Source organism: Trichosurus vulpecula, chromosome 5 (genome assembly GCF_011100635.1).
Source record: "Trichosurus vulpecula isolate mTriVul1 chromosome 5, mTriVul1.pri, whole genome shotgun sequence".
Classification (NCBI taxonomy): domain Eukaryota; kingdom Metazoa; phylum Chordata; class Mammalia; order Diprotodontia; family Phalangeridae; genus Trichosurus; species Trichosurus vulpecula.
The window spans coordinates 44,031,283-44,052,288 of record NC_050577.1 but is presented as its reverse complement, the minus strand read 5'-3'; the positions used below and the strand labels follow the sequence as shown (position 1 = coordinate 44,052,288).

Sequence of the window (21,006 nt, the reverse complement as noted above, 5' to 3'; positions counted from 1 at the left end):
GGATACCAGCAAATTCCTCATTGTTGTTTGTTTTATATCTTTTAGATAATAATTGTTCAGAAATCTCAGGTTAGAATTGAAAATAAAGTTTATATCAATGGATTTTGTACAGATTTTGTTGTTATGCTTACTTCTTGAGCACACACAGTTTGCGTGGCTGGGAATAATTGCAAGATGGATGTAAGCTCAGTATTTAGCAAATGGTTCCTCCCTATGCAGGTGATTTCACGGAGATGTATATCTTGCCCCTGGTCTTTCACCTGAATGTTCTGAGCTAGAAATCCACAAGCCTCTCAAACTCAGCACGTTAAAAAGACAAATCATCCTGTCCCTGCTACAAACCCACCCCTCTTCCAACCCTCCATTTCTGTCTAGGATAGCACCTTTCTAGCTGTGGACAAATAGGGGCACTTTCTTTGCTTCCTCCTTCTGACCCAACATATCCAGTCATTTGCCAATCTTTTCATTTCTTCCTCTTCTGTATTTCTTCCATTCCTCCCTTTCTATTCAAAAGCGATCAGTAATTGGTCTGCCTGCTCTAGTTCTCTTCACTCTTCCCAAAGCAGACATCCAGCCATGTCACAGCCATATTTGTTCAACTTCTGTGGCTCCCTAGTGCCTCTAGGATTAAATAGAAACTCTGGGCATTCAAATATTTTTCATAACCTGGTTTCAACTTTTGCAGCCATAATACAAACTACAGTCAGTTCTGCTATAACACAACATATACATTCCTAAAAATCACATTCCACAATAGAAAATGCCCTAAAGGCAAAGTAGAGTTGGGGGCCATACTCCAGTACTTTGTTAGTGACACATAAAAAAAAGTAGGAACCTAATAAACGTGGTAGCACAGTTTTATACATGTTGAATTGTTAAAAAATTAGAATACGTAGTGAGGCTGTCTCAGGCTGCTGCTCGGCCTGCATTCTGGTTCTCAAACAGGCCTGAGTGGGCATAGTTGATATCCGTGTGAGAGAACAACCACTTTGGGCTGCGACACCAGGATGCCTTGCAGGGAGGAGGGGAAGGTCAGTCAGCCCAATCCTCTGCCCACAACTCCACCGCACTAGGAATGCTCTTTACCTTGAAAAACACCCAAAACTTGCTTGTGAAGTGGTGCCAGACAGGTTGTAGCTTGCGAGTCACTGCGAAGTAGTGGAAAGAAGGTTACCTGTAACCTCTGCCAACAATGGCTGTGGCTCACTGTCATTCTGTTTGCCTCTTTTATATCCCTAGCACTTAACCTGGTGCCTAGCACATGGTAGGTGTTCATGTTTATTGACTGCATAAGTAAATTGGAAATTTGAATTATGCTCAAATTGTACTCCAATGTATCAAACTGTGTCTTGTCAAAACAAGCATTTTGGCAGAACTAATTCCCTTACACATGACACTTTCTCCATGTCCATCCTTGCCTTTAGGTTGGCAATGCTTGACCTCCACATCATAGAATCCTTGATTTCCTTCAAGATTTCAGCCTAAAATACCTCAGTGAAGTATTTATTGATCTTCTGCACCTTTCCACTGCCAACTGCTGCCACCACCCTTCCCAAAATTATCTTGCATTTATTTTACATGTTACACATAGAGGCAAGAAAATTAGGGTTCAAATTCTTCCTCCTTTTTTAGCAAGTTCCTTAACGTCCTGAAAAGGGGTCAACAACTTTTCTAGACTGGCATTTATTGTACATTTATTATTGTACACATGTATTTGTTGTACATGTATTGTAGATATTGTTACTAATGTACATTTAATTGTTCATGTATGAAGTAATCATCTATGTGCCGACTTAATAGAGCAGTAGCATTAGTAGATGGTGGAATCAAGAAAGGCATTATGTAGAGGTCAGATTGTGAAGGGCATTCAGTACTAAAGGAGAACATCTAGTTTGCTGTAGAACCCATGAAGCATTTGCAGATAGGTGCTCAAACCTGTCTTAGCAATCTGGTTTGAGCAGCTATAGATGAATGAGGAGGAAAAGACTGTCTAGTCAGACTAACACTCAAAAGCCAATAGAAGCCTACTGGCGTAGTGACGACAGCGCTTTTTGATTAAGGCACCCCCTAGCCCTAGGTCAGTGGTCCTAGGTCCGGCCCTGAGGCTGCCTCGCCTCCTGCATCCCCAGGATGCTCAGAGATGAGAACAGAAGCAACCCTCCCACGCAGAACCTCGGAGGCGGGGCGAGATGGGACTGGGCGGGGCAGGAGGAGGAGCCTCGGGCTCAGAGGAGGGTGAGCTCACCAGAGCTAGTCACTTTCCTGCAGAAGTCACGTGAAGCAGGTAGCCTATGGCGGCGCGGGGGCGTAGTTGCCGAAGAAGACGGAGCCCCGGCAAAGGCTCGGGCTCGGCCTTGGCTCCCGGCTCCGGCTCCGCCGCAGACCCCGTCGCCCTCCCGCTCCCGCTCCCGGTGCCAGAGGCGATGGAGGCCGTCCTGGGACCCAGCGCCCTGGCTCGGCTCCGCTGGGGCTCGGCCTTCTGCTCCATCGCGGCCGGAAACTTGGGAGCCTTCGGGGCCGCCTTCGCCAAGCTGGCCCTGAAGCCGACGTTCCGGAGCCTGGAGGGGACGGACGAACAGGAGCTCCCTTACCCGCCCGCCATGCAGGCCTGGGTAAGAGCCGGAGCCGGGCCAGCAGGCGGGCAGGCGGGCAGGGCGGGAGGGAAGCAGCAGCACCCGCTGTCCAGGGTGCTGGCAGGGAGGGGAAGGGGGAGGTGCCCCCTGCAGAGCAGATGACTGATGGGGCGCGACGTCTGGGGAGGGGGCGACCTCTGCAGCGCCCCTCGCAGCGGGACTGCGGGGAGTGGGAAGGGAGGGGGAAGATACCTCCGCAGCGCCCCCTCCGAGTAGAACTGCTAGCGGGGCGGACCCCTCCGCAGCACCGACTCGGAGCCGGACTGCAGGGTGGGAGGTGTTTGAGGTAGACCCCCCTGCAGCGACCCCTCGGAGCGGGACTGCGGAGTGGGGAAGGGGCCGGGGTGGAATCCTCTGCAGCGCCCCCTCGGAGTAAGACTGCGAGATGGGGAGGGGGCTGGGACAGGGAGGACCCTTCTGCAGCGCCCCTTGGAGCAGGACTGTGAGTGGAGAGTGCGGAGGTGGGGACCACCCATCTGTAGTGCCCTCCGCGAGTAGGACTGAGGGCTAGGGGTGCGGGGATGGGGACGACCCTTCTACAGCACCCTCTTGGAGCAGGACTGCCTCTGAGTAAGAGGCGGGGGTGAACCCCTTTGCAGCCTCCCCCGCCCCCCCAAGCTGGACTGCGGCTGCAGCAGAGGCGGGGGTAGACCCCTCTGCAGCGCCTCATCGGAGAGGGATTGGGGTGGGGGCGAGGGCGACCACTCTACAGCACCCTCGAGGAAGCAGGACTGGGGTGGAGGTGGGAGCAGACCCCTCTGAAGCCCCACTTCTGAGCAAGACGGGGTGGGAAGGGAACTAAGAGGGGTGGAGCCTGAGGAATGGCAAGAGGGAAGAGGGATGGCTTGGTGCAGTGCCAGCCATCCTGAGTGAGGTTGTAAAATAAAGACGCTTAGACGTTTCTGCGCTATTGTGAGGGCCATGTTTGGGGAAGAACCATAGACAGCCTGGAGGACATCCAGGGTTCAACCAGGATGGGGGCGGCATTGGCAACCAAATGAGGACCTGGTTAAGGAAAGGAAAAATGTTTAGCCTAGAGAAAAGACTAGGAGTGTGAATGACACAGGGACATATGGCTGCGTTGAAACATCTGAAGGGATATTAGGTGGAGAAGCTGTTAGACTCCTTTTGCTTGAACGGAACAGAACTAGGAGAACTCACTGTAGGATAGCAAAAAGAATGATTTCACCTTAATAAAAGGGGACATTTACAAACAATTAGAGCTTTCCCAAGATAGAACTTGTTGTCTTATTAAGTCCAGAGTCTCCCATCTCCAGAGTCCTTCAACAAGATGACCTCTGGTCAGGGATGTTTCAGAGGGCAGTACTGTCTCTATGTGGGTTGTGAGTGACTTCTGAGGACCTTTCTAACGGAGACCCCAGATATTCGAATTACTTGAAGATATGGAGATAGAGGAGAATGAATGTTTAAGCCTCAGAGAATCTTAAGGTTTTTATTCCCAGTTGACATTTCTATCTTATCAAGGTTTGCATTGATATCTTGGGTTCCCTTGCCATCTTCCATTTTCTAAACTGGTGCTGAAATTCCCACAGTGGAGTGTCAGGGATAGGGAGGAGACTCAGTCACTTGAACAAGGGTCAGCCCACGCAGTGTTGCCAAAGTTCTCCCCAATTAGAGCTGATTGACACCCAGTGACTCTTTGTCACCTGTTGGTCCTCACCCAGACCTCTGGGTTCTGCAGAAGAAGTTGACTAGTTGGATGGTGAACCATTTTGTGTCCTAGACCAATTAGAAAGGCAACAGCCTCTGAAAGGGGCATGTGCCAGTTGCTGATGCTACTATAGCCTGAGTTTTTTTTTCATCAAGCTATAGAATTGTTTACCTATTTTCATATTTTGGCTTTGGGAATTTGAGCCCCTAAATTCATGTGAAAGTAAAACAGGGGTCTTTTTGGACAATATCACTTTTTTAAAAAAGCTTTCACTAGACAGAATAGTGTTTATCATGCTTCCTTTAGAGTCAGAAAGACCTGAATTCTAATCCCACTTCCAACACTATTACCTTTGTGACCTTTGACAAGTCACTTAATCTCTGTATTCCTCAGTTTCCTTGTTCATCTTTAAGTGGGTTGTATTCAATGGCATCTAAAGCCCCTTTCTGCCCTAAATGTATAACCATCCTTGGTATATGTTGCCCCTCCCCCTTTAGAATGTAAGGCCCTCAAAGGTACTGTTTCTTTTTTTGTCTATACCCAGTGCCTGTCAGATAATGGGGACTTAATAGAGTTTATTGACTAATTGATACAGATTTTATCCCAATCACCATTCCCTCCTTTTGGTTCACAGTATTCTACAACAATGCCTGGCAACATCTCAGAAGGGGCAGGCCACTTATTCATTTATTCACAATACAGTTTTGTGTTCCAAGAGTATTTGTTCAACAAGCATTAATTAAGCACCTACTGTGGTCAAAGTACTTTTATAAGAGCGCTAGTAGCTGGTAGGATCCAGAAAAGCCTTAAGTCAGAGGGAGCAGTTGATCTGAGAGCTTGGGAAGTAAGGAGGGATTCAAAGAGGCTGAGGAGGGAATCCATTCCAGGCATGGCAGAATAGGCTGTTCAAATGCATGAAGACAGGAGGCAGACTGTCATGTATAGGGAATAGAAGGTAGCCTGGAATGTAGTGTATGAGTGTAATGTGTAATAACCCTGGAAAGGTAGGCTGGAGCCAGATTGTGAAGGGCATTGAAATGCTAAATAGTAATTTATATTTTGTCCTAGAGCCAATAGGGAGGCACTGAAGCTTTTATAGTATGGGGATTTCTTGGTCCAACCTGTCTTTTGGGAGTATTGCTTTGGTAGCCATGTGGGGGATGAATTGGAGAGAGGAGGGATTGGAGGCCAGACCAGTTAGGAAGCTATTGCTAGGTGAGCAGCAATAAGAATCTGGACTAGGGGAGTGACTGTGGGAATGGAGAGATGGGATGGATGCAAGAGAGGTTGTGGAATTCTAATTGACTAGACTTGGAAAGGGACTGGATATTGAGAGTAAGGGTGAAGTGGAGAGTCCGTGATGACTGAGGCTGTGAACATGAATAGCTGCCAGAAGGCTGTATTACTTAGTGTGTGGAGGTTAGGCCTGAGAATCAGGAGCATCTGGACTCATGTCCTGCTTTTGACACATGCCAGTTGTTTAGCTCTAGACAAGGTCTTGGCCTCCAGTGCCACAAAGAGTACAAATGCTCTTAGACTATGAGTTACATATGAGTTGCAGATGAAATCTGAGGTCTAAGCAAAAAAAAAAAAAAAAGGTAAGTAACACACTGATACAGCAGTCAGAATTGGTCATGGAGACAGGAAGACACGAGCTCGATGGGCTTCTGGGTAAGTCACTTAATAAATTGCACGCTGTTTCAGCGTCATCCTCAACTCCTCAGGGACACTCACCTCACATATCCAACCTCTGTCAAATCTTGTCATTTTTACCTTTGCCGCATCTCTTCTATCTATGTGCCCCCTTTTCTCCACAACCCTAGTTCAAAACCTCGTCATCTCTCATATTGTCAGTGGTCTTCTAATTGCTCTCCCTGGCTCAAGTCTTTCTTGAATCCAATCCATTTTCCAGTTAGATTTCCCTGAAGGTCAAATCTATGCATGTCAACTCTGCCTTCATTCCATACACTTCAGTGCTCCTGTTACTTCTAGCATCAAATTTGAAGTCCTCTGTCATTTAAAGTCCTTCACAACTTGGGCACTTTTCCATTCATTTTGCATTCTATCCATCTTTACTGCCCTACTTGATGTTTCTCACACAGGAACACTCCGTCTTCTGATTCTCTGCATTTAGCCGTTCTGTCCCCTTGTCTAGAATGTCCTCCCTCTTCATCTGTGACTCCCAACAGATAACGTACCTGACATACTACCCCTCAATACAGGGCTCCCTTTACCCTGCCACATTCTGCCTGTCTCACGATTACTTGTGTCCATGTTTCATATCTGCTGTTAATGGCATTAAGCTGGTTAACATCAGAGAGAGTACCTGTGCTGTGTCCTTGGTAAGGCCAGGGCCTAGAACATCAGTCCAATAGAGGAAAAAGAAGAAGTTCACAAAGTCCCACAAAGAAATTAGAGAACCCTACACTTTACAATTGGAGTGGACCTTAGGAATCATCTAATCTGTCATCTCACAGATGGGAACGTTGAAAGAGGGAGGAAATTACTTACCCAAGGACACAGAACTATTAAATGCCAAATTCAAGATATGAGTTCCTGGCTTCTTCCAAAACGTGCTCTCTCCTCTGAGGAAAGGAGAAGTTCACTTTGTATTGATAAGGTGAGGCATCATGGTGGAGGGGTGATTGAAGTGCCGCACCATTGGGCAAGGTCTAATTCTCAAAGCAAAAACCTTGAATGAGTGACCTCCTGCATCTGGCCTTCACGTTGGCCTCAGGAAAAGAAAGACACCTTTTCTTAGAGAAGGGGAAGATTGTGAGAGGGAAAAGCGGATTTGCAGCAGGAGCCCATGAAGCGTCATTTTTCATGGACTGGTTTTGTTGTTAAATCAGTGTGAACAGTGAAGCTTCCCTGAATTTTGCGGGGCGGAGGGGAAGAGAGGGTTCAGAAAAAAAATCGTGACAAAAGAAAAAGCGTCAGTGAAACCCAAAGGGCAGAAAGAGCACTGGACCAGACGATCCCCATGCCCCCAAACCCTAGGTCAGTGGCCCTGGGTCGGGTCCTGAGGCTGCCTCGCCTCCTGCATCCCCAGGTTGCTCAGAGATGAGAACAGAAGCATCTCATCCTTCTACCTCCCGGCTCACGCAGAGTTGCGGGGGCGGGGTGAGGGCGGGGCGAGACGGGGGGGGCGGGGCAGGAGGAGGAGCCTCGGGCTCAGAGAAGGGTGAACTCACCCAGAGCTAGTCACTTTCCCGCAGAAGTCACGTGAAGCAGGTAGCCTATGGCGGCGCGGGGGCGTAGTTGCCGAAGGAGACGGAGCCCCGGCAAAGGCTCGGGCTCGGCCTTGGCTACCGGCTCCGGCTCCGCCACCGGTCCCGTCGCGCTCCCACTCCCGCTCCCGCTCCCGGTGCCAGAGGCGATGGAGGCCGTCCTGGGACCCAGCGCCCTGGCTCGGCTCCGCTGGGGCTCGGCCTTCTGCTCCATCGCGGCCGGAAACTTGGGAGCCTTCGGGGCCGCCTTCGCCAAGTTGGCCCTGAAGCCGACGTTCCGGAGCCTGGAGGGGACGGACGATCAGGAGCTCCCTTACCCGCCCGCCATGCAGGCCTGGGTAAGAGCCGGAGCCGGGCCAGCAGGCGGGCAGGCGGGCAGGCGGGCAGGGCTGGAGGGGAGCAGTGGCACCCGCTGTCCAGGGTGCTGGCAGGGCGGAGAGGGGGGAGGTGCCCCCTGCAGAGCAGATGACTGAAAGGGCGCGACTTCTGGGGAGGGGCGACCTAGGAGAGGGATGAGGGGTAAGGAGGGGGTGGGGATTGAGCCCTCTGCAGGCCCCCTCCGAGTAGGACAGAGGCGTGGGGAGGACCCCTCGGCAACGCCAGCTCGGAGCAGTAATGAGGGTGGGGAGGGGGCGGGGGCTGAGCTCTCTGCAGTGCCCCCTTCGAGTAGGACTGCGTGCGTGGAGGACACCTCTGCAGCTCCCCTCGGAGCGGGACTGAGGGGTGGGGAGGACCCCTCTGCAGCCTCCCCTCCGAGCGGGACTGCAGTGCGGGAAGCGGGTGGGGGCTGAGCCCTCTGCAGCGTCCCCCCCCCCCCGTTAGAACTGCAGCGTGGGGAGGGGGCTGGGGCTGAGCCCTCTGCAGCGCCCCCTTCGAGTAGGACTGCGGGCGAAGAGGACCCCCCCTGCAACGCCCCTCGGAGCGGGACTGAGGGGTGGGGAAGGGGCAGGGGCTGAGCCCTCTGCTGCGCCCCCCCCACCCCGCAGTAGAACTGCAGCGTGGGGAGGGGGCTGGGGCTGAGCTCTCTGCAGCGCCCCCTCGGAGGACTGCGGAGTGGGGAGGGGAGGAGGCTGAACCCTCTGCAGCGCCCCCTTCGAGTAGGACTGCGGGCGAGGAGGACCCCTCTGCAACGCCCCTCCGAGCGGGACTGCAGTGTGGGAAGCGGGTGGGGGCTGAGCCTTCTGCAGCGCCCCCCCCCCCATTAGAACTTCAGCATGGGGAGGGGGCGGGGGCTGAGCTCTCTGCAGCGCCCCCTCGGAGGATTGCGGAGTGGGGAGAGGGCAGGGGCTGAGTCCCCTGCAGCACCCCTTCGGAGCGGAACAGCGGTGTGGGGAGGATCCCTCTGCAGCACCCCCTCGGAGCGCGACTTCGGGGTGGGAAAGGGACGGGGGCTGAGCCCTCTGCAGCACCTCCTCCGAGTAGGGTTGTGGGGTGAGGAAGGAGCTGGGGTGGACTCCTCTGCAGTGCCCCCTCGGAGTGTGTCTGCCGGGTGGGAAGGGGGTTGGGACAGACCCTTCTGCAGCGGCCTCTCAGAGTGAGACCGCAGGGGCAGTGAGGGAGCCCTCTCTAGTGCTCCTCCGAGCAGGACTGCAAGAGCTGGGGAGGAACCGACTGCAGGATTGGGGGCGGAACCCTCCGCAGTGCTCCCTCCGAGACTGACTGGGCGGGGGGCGGGCGGGGAGTTGACCCTTCTGCTGCTTTCCCTCGGAGCGGGACTGACTGGGATATGGTGGAGGTGGCGGCTAAGTACCCCTCAGCAAGAGTCCTAGTAGGAGCAGGACTGGGGGTGGGGGGAGCCACAGAAGTGACGGAAGGGAAGGACGGCTTGGCGTAGTGCCTGCCATCCTGGGTTAGGTCGGGAAGGAAGGGAACTTAGACTCCTCTTCACTTTTGTGGTGGCCGTTTTTCAGGGAAAACCATCGATAGTCTGGACCGCATCCAAGGTTCAAATAGGATGGGGGCACCAGCAATCAAGTGAGAATCCGATTAACGAAGGGGGAACGTTTAGCCTAGAACATTTGAGGTGATGTCAGGTAGAGGAGAGATTAGGTTGCTTTTGTTTGTCCTCAGAGAACAGAACTAGGGGGACTCACTGAGTGGACGGTGAAAAAGATTTCCTCTGGATAAAAGGAAACATTTTTCAAATAATTAGATATTTCCCAAGGTAAAGTAGGTTACCTTAGATATTGTGGAGTTCCCCGTCTCTGTAGCTTTTCAAAAAAAAAAAAAGAGGCTGAAAGATTTCTTGTCATGGAGGTCCTTGTTCTGTTAGGCAGACACTGTTTAGTTCTGTTCCACTGTTAAATTGGGTGATGGCTGCAGACCTTTCTAGCTTGGACACCAGTTGCTTGAACTGCTGGAAGATGTGGAGATGGGGAGGAGAGAGGGAGTCTATTTAAACCACGGAGCATCCTGAGGGCTTTGTTCCCAATGGAGAGTTCTACTATAGCAGGGTTTCATACTGGATCCCAGGTTTTATTGCTTCCTCTTTGTTTCCAAGAATCTACTGGAACTATGTCAGTCAAACATCTTTTGTATCCCCTGCACTCAGTACAATGCCTGACACCTTAGTAGGCGGTTAATGAATAAGTCAAAAGACAGTCCCTATTCTGAATGGGGGAGATAACATTCAAACAACAATACAAAAAAAAAAAGAATATGTAGAGAACAAATTGGATATAATCAACTGTGAGAAGGCTCTAGAATTAAAGATAATTGGCAAAATCTTTCTGTATAAGGTAGGGCTTTAGCTGGAATTTTAGGGAAGCCAGGAGACAAAGAAAGGGGAGGGGAAGAGACAGAGAAACAGAAAGAGGGGGAGAAGAGAGGAGAGAGGGAGGGAGAGAGAGAGAGAGAGAGAGAGAGAGAGAGAGAGAGAGAGAGAGAGAGAGAGAGAGAGAAGGTGGGAACCAGTGAAAATGTCAACAGTCTGAATGTGGAATAGCCTGTGGGATGAAAAGCAATGAGGCCAATGTCACTGCATAAAATACATGGGAACAGGTAAAGTGTGAGAAGACTGGAAAAGTGAGGAAAGGGCAGCTAATGAAGAGCTTGGAGTGCCAGTAAGATTTTCTATTTGGTCCTTTAGGTGATTGGGAGCCACTGGAATTTGCCAAGTAGGGCAGTGATTGGGGTATGAGCTGTGATTTAAGAAGAATGAGAATGAAGAGTCAGAGGAAGGATGGAGAAAAACAAAAAGACACCTATGTAGTGTTGCTGAGGTCCTTCCCTGTTGTGTGGTAACTGGTACTCAGCACTGGCCCTCTCCCAGCCCTGTCTTGCCCCTTCTCCACTGGGCTCTGCAGCAGGAGGTTACCATCGGTGATGAATCATTTAAATCCTAGAATAGAAGGGCAGCAGCCTCTTATTGGGGCTTTTGCTAGTTTTTGGTTCTCCTGTGCCCCAGGCTGTTTGTTTTTCACAGCGCTCTAGTTTTAGGTGGCTGTTTTTAAAACTTTGGCTCTGGAATCCAAAATCCCTAAATTGGTGTGGGGGAGGCAGAGATGTGATTTCAGAGGGCACCACATTTCTTTTTTTGTTGCTATGAGGTTGCAGAGTTTGTTGAGGGCTGAATTTGGATTCCAAAAGTCCTGAGTTTCAATCCTACCTCAAACACTAGTCTTGTGACTCTGTGAGTCTTCATTACTCTATGCCTCAATTTCTTCTTCTATACAGTGGGTAGGTTGGATTCAGTTTCCTCCAGAGTCCTTTCTAGCTCTAAATCTATAAAGATACTTTGTATCTGTTGCCTTCCCCTTTAGGATGGGAGGTCCTTGAGGTCAGAGACTTCTGTTTTGTCTTGGGATACCCAGTCTGTCACGTAGGGGGCACTTAATAAATGCTTATTTATTCACTGATGTGGATTTTGTTCTAATCCCTGTTTTCTCTTTTTTGTTCACAATATTGCACAACAAGGGTTGGCATGTTGTCAGAAGTGGCAGACCAAGTCTTCATTTATTCACTCTAAAGTATTAATTTATGCATGCAACAAAAATTTATTAAGATCCTACTCTGAGCCAAGTAATGTATCAGAAGGATTAAAAAGCTTGTGGGGGTCCAGAAAGGCCTTTTGGAGGACCTGGCACTTGAGCTAAGCTTTTAAGAGAGAAATGGATTCTAAGATGTAAAGTAGGTATTACATTCAGCCATTGGCATTAGCCCATGGAAATGCATGAAAACAGGAGATGAACTGTCATTTGTGGCCAATAGGAAGTAGGCTGGAGCATGGTGTGTGTGCATATGTTTAATGACCCTCCAAAGGTAAAATGGAGCCAAACTGTGAGGGACTTTAAATGTTAAAAGGGGGTTAATATTTTATCCTAGAATCAGTAGGGAGCCATAGAAGTTTGCATAGTATGGAAATTACTTGGTCAAATCTGTCTTCAAAGTTTGACTTTGGGTGTTTTGGGGAGAAGACCAGGAGAAGGAAGGGACTGAAAGGAAGTCCAGTCAGGAGGCTGTTGCAGTAGTCTAGGAAGGGCCTAATCTAAAGGAGTGGCTATGTGACTACAGTGAAGGGATAGATTCAAGAGAAGTCGAGGAAGTAGGATTGACAAGACTGGGAAAAGAATTGAACATGTAGGGTGAGGAAGAGTGGAGGGTGAAGACTGACTATATGTGTAATTCTGTGGGTGGAGGGCAGACCATGGAGTCAGGAAAACCTGGGTTCAAGCCTTGCCTTTGACACTTGAGAATCATGTGACTCTGGGCAAGTCATTTATCTTTATTGTCTCTGTAAGTACCAACACACTCAGGCTGTAAATTCTAGAGATCTGGCAAGTGAAATCTCAGATCTAAAAACAAAACAAACTCATTGAGTAACTAACTCACAGAAAAAGCTATGAGGGCTGGTCTTGGAGGCACAAAGACCTCGTTTCAAGCACGCTGATGCTGTGTTTCTCCATAGGGCATTTAGTAGCTCATAATCTCAGTGTCAAGCTCAACTTCTCATTGGCATTCACCCCACACATGCAAACTCTTGGCAAATCTTGCCTTTTGGACCCTCACAACACCTTCCATTTATATTCTTTTCTTTCAGCTCACACAAACACTTTGTTTCAGATCCAAATCACCTCTCACCTTTACTATCGCAGTAACCTTCTAATTGATTTCTCTGCCTCAAGCCTCTTCCCATTCTAATGTGATTTTCCTAAAACCCATATCTGACCATGTTACCCCACTCCGTACTCAAGATAGTCTAGTGGCTCCCATTTACCCTCAAAATTGAATATAAAGTCCTCTGTCATTTAAGTCCCCCATGACTTGGACCCTTCCTACCTTTCCAGTCTTTTTTCTTTTTAGGCAATTGAGGTGAAGTGACTTGCCCAGTAAGTGTCTGAGACCTGATTTGAACTCAGGTCCTCCTGACTCCAGGGCTGGTGATCTATCTACTGCACCTCCTTTCCAATCTTCTTACATTTTATTTATCTCCACTCTTTCTATAATCCATCTAAACTGGCTTGTTCCTCACACATGACACTCTAATTCTTCACTGATCATTTGGCCAAGCTCTCCCCATGCCTGGAATGTTCTCTCTCTTCACTGTTGACTCCAAACTTCCCTGGTTTCCTGCAACTCATATTTCCTCTATGCTGTCTCTCAATACCAGATTCTCCTTTATCCTCTCACTTTCTGCCTGTATTAGTTCCCTATATACATATACAATTCATCCCCACCCCCCATCAACGACTGTAAGCCTGTTAAGGATAGACAGCAGCCCTATGCTCTGGTGTTTACAACCTAGTAAAGAACAAAGGAGGGATCCAGCCAATTTGATCTCATGAGGACATTTGAGAATCATAGAATTTAGAGTTGGAGGGGATATTAGATGTGCTCTGGCCTCTCATCTCACAGAAGGGGGCCACCGAGGCAGAAAAAAGAAGTGACTTGCTTTCGATTCCAAAACAAGTGCTCTTTCCACTGTTGGAGGGAGGGGATAAAAACTCACTTTCAGCCATGTTGACCAGAAAAGGCTCTGTGGAGGAGGTAACACTTGAGCTGAGCCTTGAAGGAAGTCCTGCACTGCACCATTGGAAACAGTCTGATTTGCTAAGTTAACGACCTTTGATAGGTGACTTCCCGAATCTGAGCTTCGGTTTCTTGCTAACAGATGAAGGGGATTGCATTGATGAGGTAAAGGCTAAACACATTCGGCTACTTGAATGTACGGAAACATTACTATGCCACAAGAAAAAAGGATATGCTGGATTAAAGAAACAAAGGAAGACACGTGATCGAGGTGGAATGAATTAAGCAAAACTAGGAAAAATTGAATGATTACAGCCATGTAAAACCTAAGGTAGGAAAGGAAACTGGAAACCTTGTAATTATGATGACGTTTGGCCCAGGGGAAAAGAAAGATATACCTCCATCCTTTCCTTCTTGCTGTGGGAGACTGTAGGTGTGACGTGGTGCACCTGCAGTCAGGAATCGAGGAAGTATCGCTTTTCTAGAAATGGTAGTTATTTGCTATTGTTTTTAATCTGGGTGAGCAGTGAAACTCCCCTATTTATGGCAGGGAGGGAGAAAGAGGGGTTCAAAAAAGAATCGTGACAAAAGAAAAAGAGTCAGTGAAACTCAGAGGGCAGAAAGAGCACTGAGCCAAACAATCCCTAAACCCTACTGCCCTAGGTCAGTGGCCCTGGGTCTGGCCCTGAGGCTGCCTCGCCTCCTGCATCCCCAGGATGCTCAGAGATGAGAACAGAAGCAACCCTCACCCCCACCCCCCTGCCTCCCACGCAGAGCCGCGGGGGCGGGGCGGGGACGGGGCAGGAGGAGGAGCCTCGGGCTCAGAGAAGGGTGAGCTCACCCAGAGCTAGTCACTTTGCCGCAGAAGTCACGTGAAGCAGGTAGCCTATGGCGGCGCGGGGGCGTAGTTGTCGCAGAAGACGGAGCCCCGGCAAAGGCTCGGGCTCGGCCTCGGCTCCCGGCTCCGGCTCCGCCGCAGACCCCGTCGCCCTCCCGCTCCCGGTGCCAGAAGCGATGGAGGCCGTCCTGGGACCCAGCGCCCTGGCTCGGCTCCGCTGGGGCTCGGCTTTCTGCTCCATCGCGGCCGGAAACTTGGGAGCCTTCGGGGCCGCCTTCGCCAAGCTGGCCCTGAAGCCGACATTCCGGAGCCTGGAGGGGGCGGACGATCAGGAGCTCCCTTACCCGCCCGCCATGCAGGCCTGGGTAAGAGCCGGAGCCGGGCCAGCAGGCGGGCAGGCGGGCAGGGCGGGAGGGAAGCAGCAGCACCCGCTGTCCAGGGTGCTGGCGGGGAGGGGGGAGGTGCCCCATGCAGAGCAGATGACCGGTAGGGCGCGACGTCTGGGGAGGGGGCGCCCTCTGCAGTGCCCCTCGGAGAGGGACTGCTGGGTGAGGAGAGGGCGGGGATTGAGCTCTCTGCAGAGCCCCCTCGGAACGGGACTGCGGTGTGAGGAAAGGGAGGGGGCTGAGCCCTCTGCAGCGCCCCTCGGAGCGGGACAGAGGAGTGGGGAAAGGGAGGGGGCTGAGCCCTCTGCAGCGCCCCTGGGAGCGGGACTGCGGGGTGAGGAGGGGACGGGTGCAGAGCCCTCTGCAGGTCTCCCTTCGAGTAGGAATGCGGGCGAGGAGGACCCCTCTGCAGCGCCCCTCGGAGCGGGACTGAGGAGTGGGGAAAGGGAGGGGGCTGAGCTCCCTGCAGAGCCCCTCGGAGCCGCACTGCGGAGTGGAGAGGGGGCGGTGGCTGAGCCCTCTGCTGCGCCCCCTCAGAGCAGAACTGCAGCGTCGGGAGGGGGCGGAGGCTGAGCTCTCTGCAGCGCCCCCTCGGAATAGGACTGCGGAGTGGGGAAGGGGCGGGGACTGAGACTTCTGCAGAGTCCGAGCGGAGCGGGACTGTGGGCAGGGAAGGGGCGGGGACTGAGCCCTCCGCAGTCCCCTCAGAGCCGGACTGCAGGGTGGGGGGCGGGCGGGAAAATCCTTTTACAGCCGCACTCCGAGCAGGACTGCATCTGCGAAGACGGTGGGGTGCCCTTCTGCAGCACCCCCTTAGAACGTGACTGACGTGGGTGGCGGAGGGGAGAGGAAGGCGAACTCCTCTGAAAAGAGTTCTCCAAATAGCTCTGCAGATGGGGGTGGGGGATCGGGGGCATACCCCCTCTACTGCACCCCCTCGGAAAGAGATTACGGATGGAGGGCGGGGGTGGACCCTATGCGCCCTTCCCCGCCCCCAGCAGAGCTGAATGGGGGTTGGACGGATCCCTCTGCAGTACTCCCTCGGAGCAGACCTGCTACTGGGGAGGCAGTGGAGGCTAACGCCCCCGTAGCGCCTCCTCCGCGCAGAACTGATGAATAGAGGGGGCCAGACCCCGCCGTATTTCCCCCTTGGAGAGCGATTGAGGGGGGAGGGGCGTATGACTCTGCATCCTCTCTCACAGAGGAACTGGATTTTTGTTGGGGGCAGGTTTGCGGAAGGAAAGGTGACTTTGTCCACGCTGGCCAAAGCCCTGATTTAAACGGATAATACTGCAGAGTCTTGTGTCTGAGAGAGAATGTCAGCTCCTCCTCCTCACATTCCCCCTCAAGATCAAGGATTCCGCAGTAATCAATGTCCCTCTATCCTCGACTCAGATTTCTGGTATTTGTCATTATTCTCTTGTGTCCCTCACCATCTATTGTTCTTTTGGTGATGCAGTCCCTGCCACCGGTAGAATAACCATGGGTATTTGCATAGCCATTTAAGGTTTTCGAAACTACTTACTTCTATTATCTCATTTGCATTCTAACGTGTGTGACTGTATTGCGTTTGTGTCCAGTTCCCCTAAGAGGCCTTCCGCTCCCTGATACCTTGCTTCCCAGCTCTGTATCTCACCCATTGTGTCCTGCTGGACGCCTAAGAGAACGTGGTGTAGGTGTCTGAATAGAAATGCCCATTCTTAGGACCCTGGGATTTAGAACGAGGGGCTTCAGAGACCCTCTTATTTTGCATCAGTGTCTCATTGGTGAAAATATTCTGTAAGGTCCTGCCCCTTCAAGTGAATCTTTTGGGCATCTTTCACTTCCCTGCAGCTGACCCTGATGTTCCGGCTGATGGCCTTTTCTTTGATGATTGTCAGCAACTCCCTCATGTGGGCCTTCTTTTCCAAGGCGCTCAGTATTTCTACATCTTCTGCCACCGCCTCGCTGACAATGACTGCTTCTAACATCATTGCCTCGGTAAGTGACCAGTGCCTATGGACTGGGGCCTGTACAATGCCCTTAATTTCTCTGAGCTCTGTTTCTTGGTATGTGAAATAAAAAACAACCAGGTGGCATGGGTAGTGTACACAGGAGAGGGCCAGTCCTGGAGCCAGTAAATATTTAGACCTGGAAGGGATGGTTAGAGTCATTTAGTCCAGCCTCCTCATTTTATAAATCAAGGAAAATCTAGAGAAGAGAAGGGAAGGGAAAGGAAAGGAAGGGAAGGGGCAGGGCTCTTGAGAGATCACAAATTCATGTCCTGCCCTTTGTTATAGACTAGCTCTGTGACCCAGGGAAAATTGTTTAACCTCAGTGCCAGCTGCAACTTGCCAAGACTGTCCTAGATGAAGTGTTAATATGCATTAGGAGAGGAAGTTTCTAGACTGAGACTTTCCCATACCAGTGGAATCACAGATGTGGATTACAAAAAAATGAAATGATACCTGTTTGTTGAGATCCAATCATACTGACAAAGTTTTATAACTTCTCTGAGGATTGCTGATTTCTACCCATCTGTGTGGGTATACTATCCACCAAGGCATAGCTTAAGTCCTCTCCCCTTTAGCAGGCTGTTGTTTTATGAGCTCCTTGAGAACAGGCACTAATGTTCTTTTTTGGCAGGTGCTCAATAAATGCTTCTTGACTTGGCTTGAACTATTATGAAAACAATCCCTGGTCTTGTGGCCAACTACATTTAGGCCCTACGCACATGATGAGGTACTTGTGTGGCTAAGACAGAGCCGATTAGAGGCTCTCCAGACCTAGTGAGGCTGGTCCTCAGATGGGAGGCAGGCCTTCCATCCTAAGGCTCATGTGACCTTCCTTTCCAGCCTAGGAGAACCTGCAGGGTCTCTGAGAGCCTGTGATGGAGCAATTAGCATGGCTGCCCACAAGGGGGCCTGAAAACATAGAATGAAATCATGGCTAAGCCACCTCATTCATTGCAGGCTCTAGCAGAGGGGGCTGCTGCTACATTGGGAATTTTGCTTCTAAGATTCCAGAGCATACATGAAAACGCTAGTACTGACTACATGTTTCACTCATCTCTCCTTTTCAGTGGGACAGAGTGGAGCTATGAGGGAGCAGAGGGAGAAACTGAGGCAGTTATGGTACTAGTAGCTCACATTTGTAGTAGAAAGGGCCCTGCCCCTGGGTTTGAATCTCGGCTCTACTACTGAATACTTGTGCTACTGTGGGCAAGTCCCTTAGTTTCTCTCAAACCTCAATGTCTCCATCTGTAAAACAAAACAATGAGACTGAGTGACCCCTGAAGGCCCTTTGAGCGCTAGACCCATGATCCTGCGTCCCCATGTCCCAATGCTGCCTGGCATCACACTCAAGCAAACCTTTGCTAAGTAGGGGCTGGATATAAGGCAACATCCTTCCTCTATTTCCCAGGGCTCAGCCTGTGATGAGTAGCTAGGAGAGCATGCACTGTTTGCTAAGAGAGTCTTCTGGTTGGTTAGAACCCCAAGGACTTGGGGATGGTAGGTGGAGCTTCGGGGGCTCCCTTGGTATCAAATCGGCTTGGGTTGACAAAGCATATTTCCATAACAGGCCCCAGGCTAGTGGACAAGGAATCCTCTGCACTGAGACCAATTTGTCGAGGCTGCCCAACAAGAGGAACTGAATTAATGTGTTTTCCCCCCTCCGTGTCCTCTGCCCCTTCAGGCCTTCCTGGGTTACCTGTTGTATGGAGAGTACTGCGCCGTGATGTGGTGGGCTGGAGTCGTCCTCATCCTCTATGGACTCGCACTGATGCACTTAAGCTCGGCCGCTGAAGAGGAGCTGGAGGAAAAGAAGAACCAGTAGGGACAGACCCGCAAGCCAACGTTCCTCGTGCTCTCGTCAGCCCTCCCAAACCCCAGGCCTCCAGAGGGCCACTGAGTTCTGGGGAGCAGTGTTGTCCCATTGTTGTTGTTGTTGTTTTAATTCCTATCCATGGAAGAAACCAGTGCTAGATACCATCTGATTGATTCATGCTTTAAGGATCTCTTCAGGCAGGGCGTGCTTGTGCCACTAGGCCTCTGGCAAGTGCATTTTGCCTCTAACTCAGTTGAGAAATTCCGCTAGAAGTCTAGAAACCCCAGGGAGAAAGCATTGTTCTTGCTGGAGTTGATGTTCAGATGTTCCTTGTGCCCAGGGGACAGATGTCAGGAAGAGGCTTTGCCTCTGGTGAGTGTTTCTCCTTGGGGCATCCTAGACAGAATGGAGAAGGCTGACCTTGGGATTGACCTTGGGTCCGAGTTTGTCTTGCTTTCTCTCTCTGTGGAGCTCCAGTGACACCAGTAGTATGTTTATCACAAACCATAAATCTTAATTGAATGGGGATTTATGGTCAGTTGGTGTTGCTATGTGCCAATAACAACTGCTAAGCACCTAGGCTAGACAAGGCTCTGGAAACCAAACTAGTGAGAAGATGCCATTCCCTGCCATTGAGGGATATGCAGTCTGTTTGAGAGGGGACAAAAAAGAATGATACTGGTTAGAAAGTGATAAAAGCACCCCCCCCAAAAAAGGAGGGAAGGGATAAAAGCAAAGAAAAGATCTAAGACCAGGGTTTCTTAACCTTTTTGGGGACATTGGCAGGCTGGTGAAGCCTATGGATCCCTTCTCAGAATAAGATTTTAAAAACAATAAAACAAAATACATAGAATTAGAAAAGAAACTCAATTGGAATGCAGTTATAAAAAATTAGAACAAACAAACAAATACATGGATGCCCAGTTTAAGAACCCTTAATCTAAGACAATGTGCCATACAACATTTAAGGAGGGTGCCCAGGTTAAGACCCCCTAGTCTAAGACAATGTGCCGTAAAAAATTTGAGGAGGAAGAAGTCCCTTTCAGCTAGGGAGGGATCAGGGAAGGCTTCACAGAGGAGGTGGTTGCTGAGCTGGGTCATAAAGAGGATTTCAGGAAGAAGAGATATGGAGGAATTGAGTTACAGGTAGGGAAAAGAGCCTTGGCAAATGGAAGAGGAGAATGAGGAGCAGGTAGTTGTCTAGTTTGTGTGGAGATAGACTTCATGGAAGAAGGTAGTATGAAACAAGGCTGGACAGGGAGGTAGGAGCCAGACCATAAAGGACCCTAAAATGCCAGGTGCACCTGCTACAGGGTCTCCTAACCCCCAAGTATTTATTAACCTCCTACTGTGTGCCAAGCACAGTGCTAAGTATTAGTGACATCAAGACAAAAATGAACCATCCCAACTTGTTAGACAAGTACAGATATGACTGTAGACTGTATAAAGTACTTAAATATAAATCTATACAAAGTGGTTGTAGACTCTACTCCCTATCACCCCTCCACTCCCATGCCTTCAAAGGAGAATCTGCATTTCCTCATAATTCTTTTATAGAACTTTCAGTTCTGAGATTGATTTGAACACCCCCAAAGTACATTAGGGAGGCTCTACACAGTCTGGCTCCCATCTTCCTCTTCAGCTATAAAAGAACAGTCACCCCAAGAAGGAAAACATAAGCAAGGAGATTGTTCAGAGAAGGATGGAATATGATTATAATGGATATTCAAAGAATAAGTGAAATGTTAAGTAAAACTTAGTTCTTAAAAAAATTAGAGTTGATAAACATACAGTTGATACCACTGTGGGGCTTCCTCAGCTCACTGGTGAATCCCTGGCCAGGATCCCCCTTTCCTGAAGAGCCCCAACCATGCTTGTGCTTACTTCATGCCCAGCTCTCTCTCCCCCCTGCCCCCACCTGCTTCGCAGCTTCACCCCGGCTTGATTCCCCAAATCTTACCCCAGTCCCTCTTTATGTGTTGTAAGCTCCTTGAGAGGAGGAACTCACTTGTTTGCTTGTATTCGTATAGTTTAGTGTCTGGCATGTAAGTGCTTAATAAATCTAGCAATCAAAAAGAGGTGGTTGTGGCGGTGGTGGTTTTTAAGCAAGAATGGAAATGTTAATATTGAGAAAAGGAAATTTACAACAAAATTGAAAGAAATCTAGAGATTATTTCACATGTCTCAATGCCATATTGTGCCTAAACAACAAAAAAGTATGATTCCCATTCATTTCTATGACACAAACATGGAACAACTGAACTGGAAAAAGGCCCCTTGTGTGAGATTAGAATAATTTACTATAGTGATGTTAAAACTTGTCAAGTCATGATGCTAACGCCACGGGTTTCCATCCTGCCTCTGACACATTATTAACACTGAGGAGTCGGTTAACTTCTCTGAATTTCCTCAACTCCAAAATGAAAGGAACTTCTTCATTTTAGGTAGGCACTACCTCCCTCGAGCATGTCAT

The 21,006-nt window shown here is 50.1% G+C and overlaps 1 protein-coding gene across 2 annotated transcripts; it reads left to right on the top strand.

Moving 5' to 3' along the window:
* Positions 1-2,256: 2,256 nt before the first annotated feature.
* Positions 2,257-20,252, top strand: TMEM42 (transmembrane protein 42). 2 transcript variants are annotated; one of them, XM_036761417.1, is made up of 3 exons: positions 2,257-2,612; positions 16,560-16,706; positions 18,402-20,252. In XM_036761417.1, exons 1-3 carry the CDS (start codon positions 2,292-2,294, stop codon positions 18,540-18,542), a joined length of 609 nt encoding a protein of 202 aa, XP_036617312.1. In that variant the 5' UTR covers positions 2,257-2,291; the 3' UTR covers positions 18,543-20,252. The 2 variants fall into 2 exon arrangements, with proteins under 2 accessions (XP_036617312.1, XP_036617313.1); XM_036761418.1 differs by lacking the exon at positions 2,257-2,612 and adding an exon at positions 14,356-14,705.
* Positions 20,253-21,006: the final 754 nt, after the last annotated feature.

What these genes read in the sequence shown, in the direction of transcription:
- TMEM42 (XM_036761417.1), top strand. Translation starts at nt 2,292, where the DNA reads ATGGCGGCGCGGGGGCGTAGTTGCCGAAGAAGACGGAGCCCCGGCAAA. An exon ending in CGCCCGCCATGCAGGCCTGG is followed by an intron (nt 2,613 to 16,559) that starts GTAAGAGCCGGA and finishes ACTTCCCTGCAG; the next exon opens with CTGACCCTGATGTTCCGGCT. An exon ending in CTTCTAACATCATTGCCTCG is followed by an intron (nt 16,707 to 18,401) that starts GTAAGTGACCAG and finishes CTGCCCCTTCAG; the next exon opens with GCCTTCCTGGGTTACCTGTT.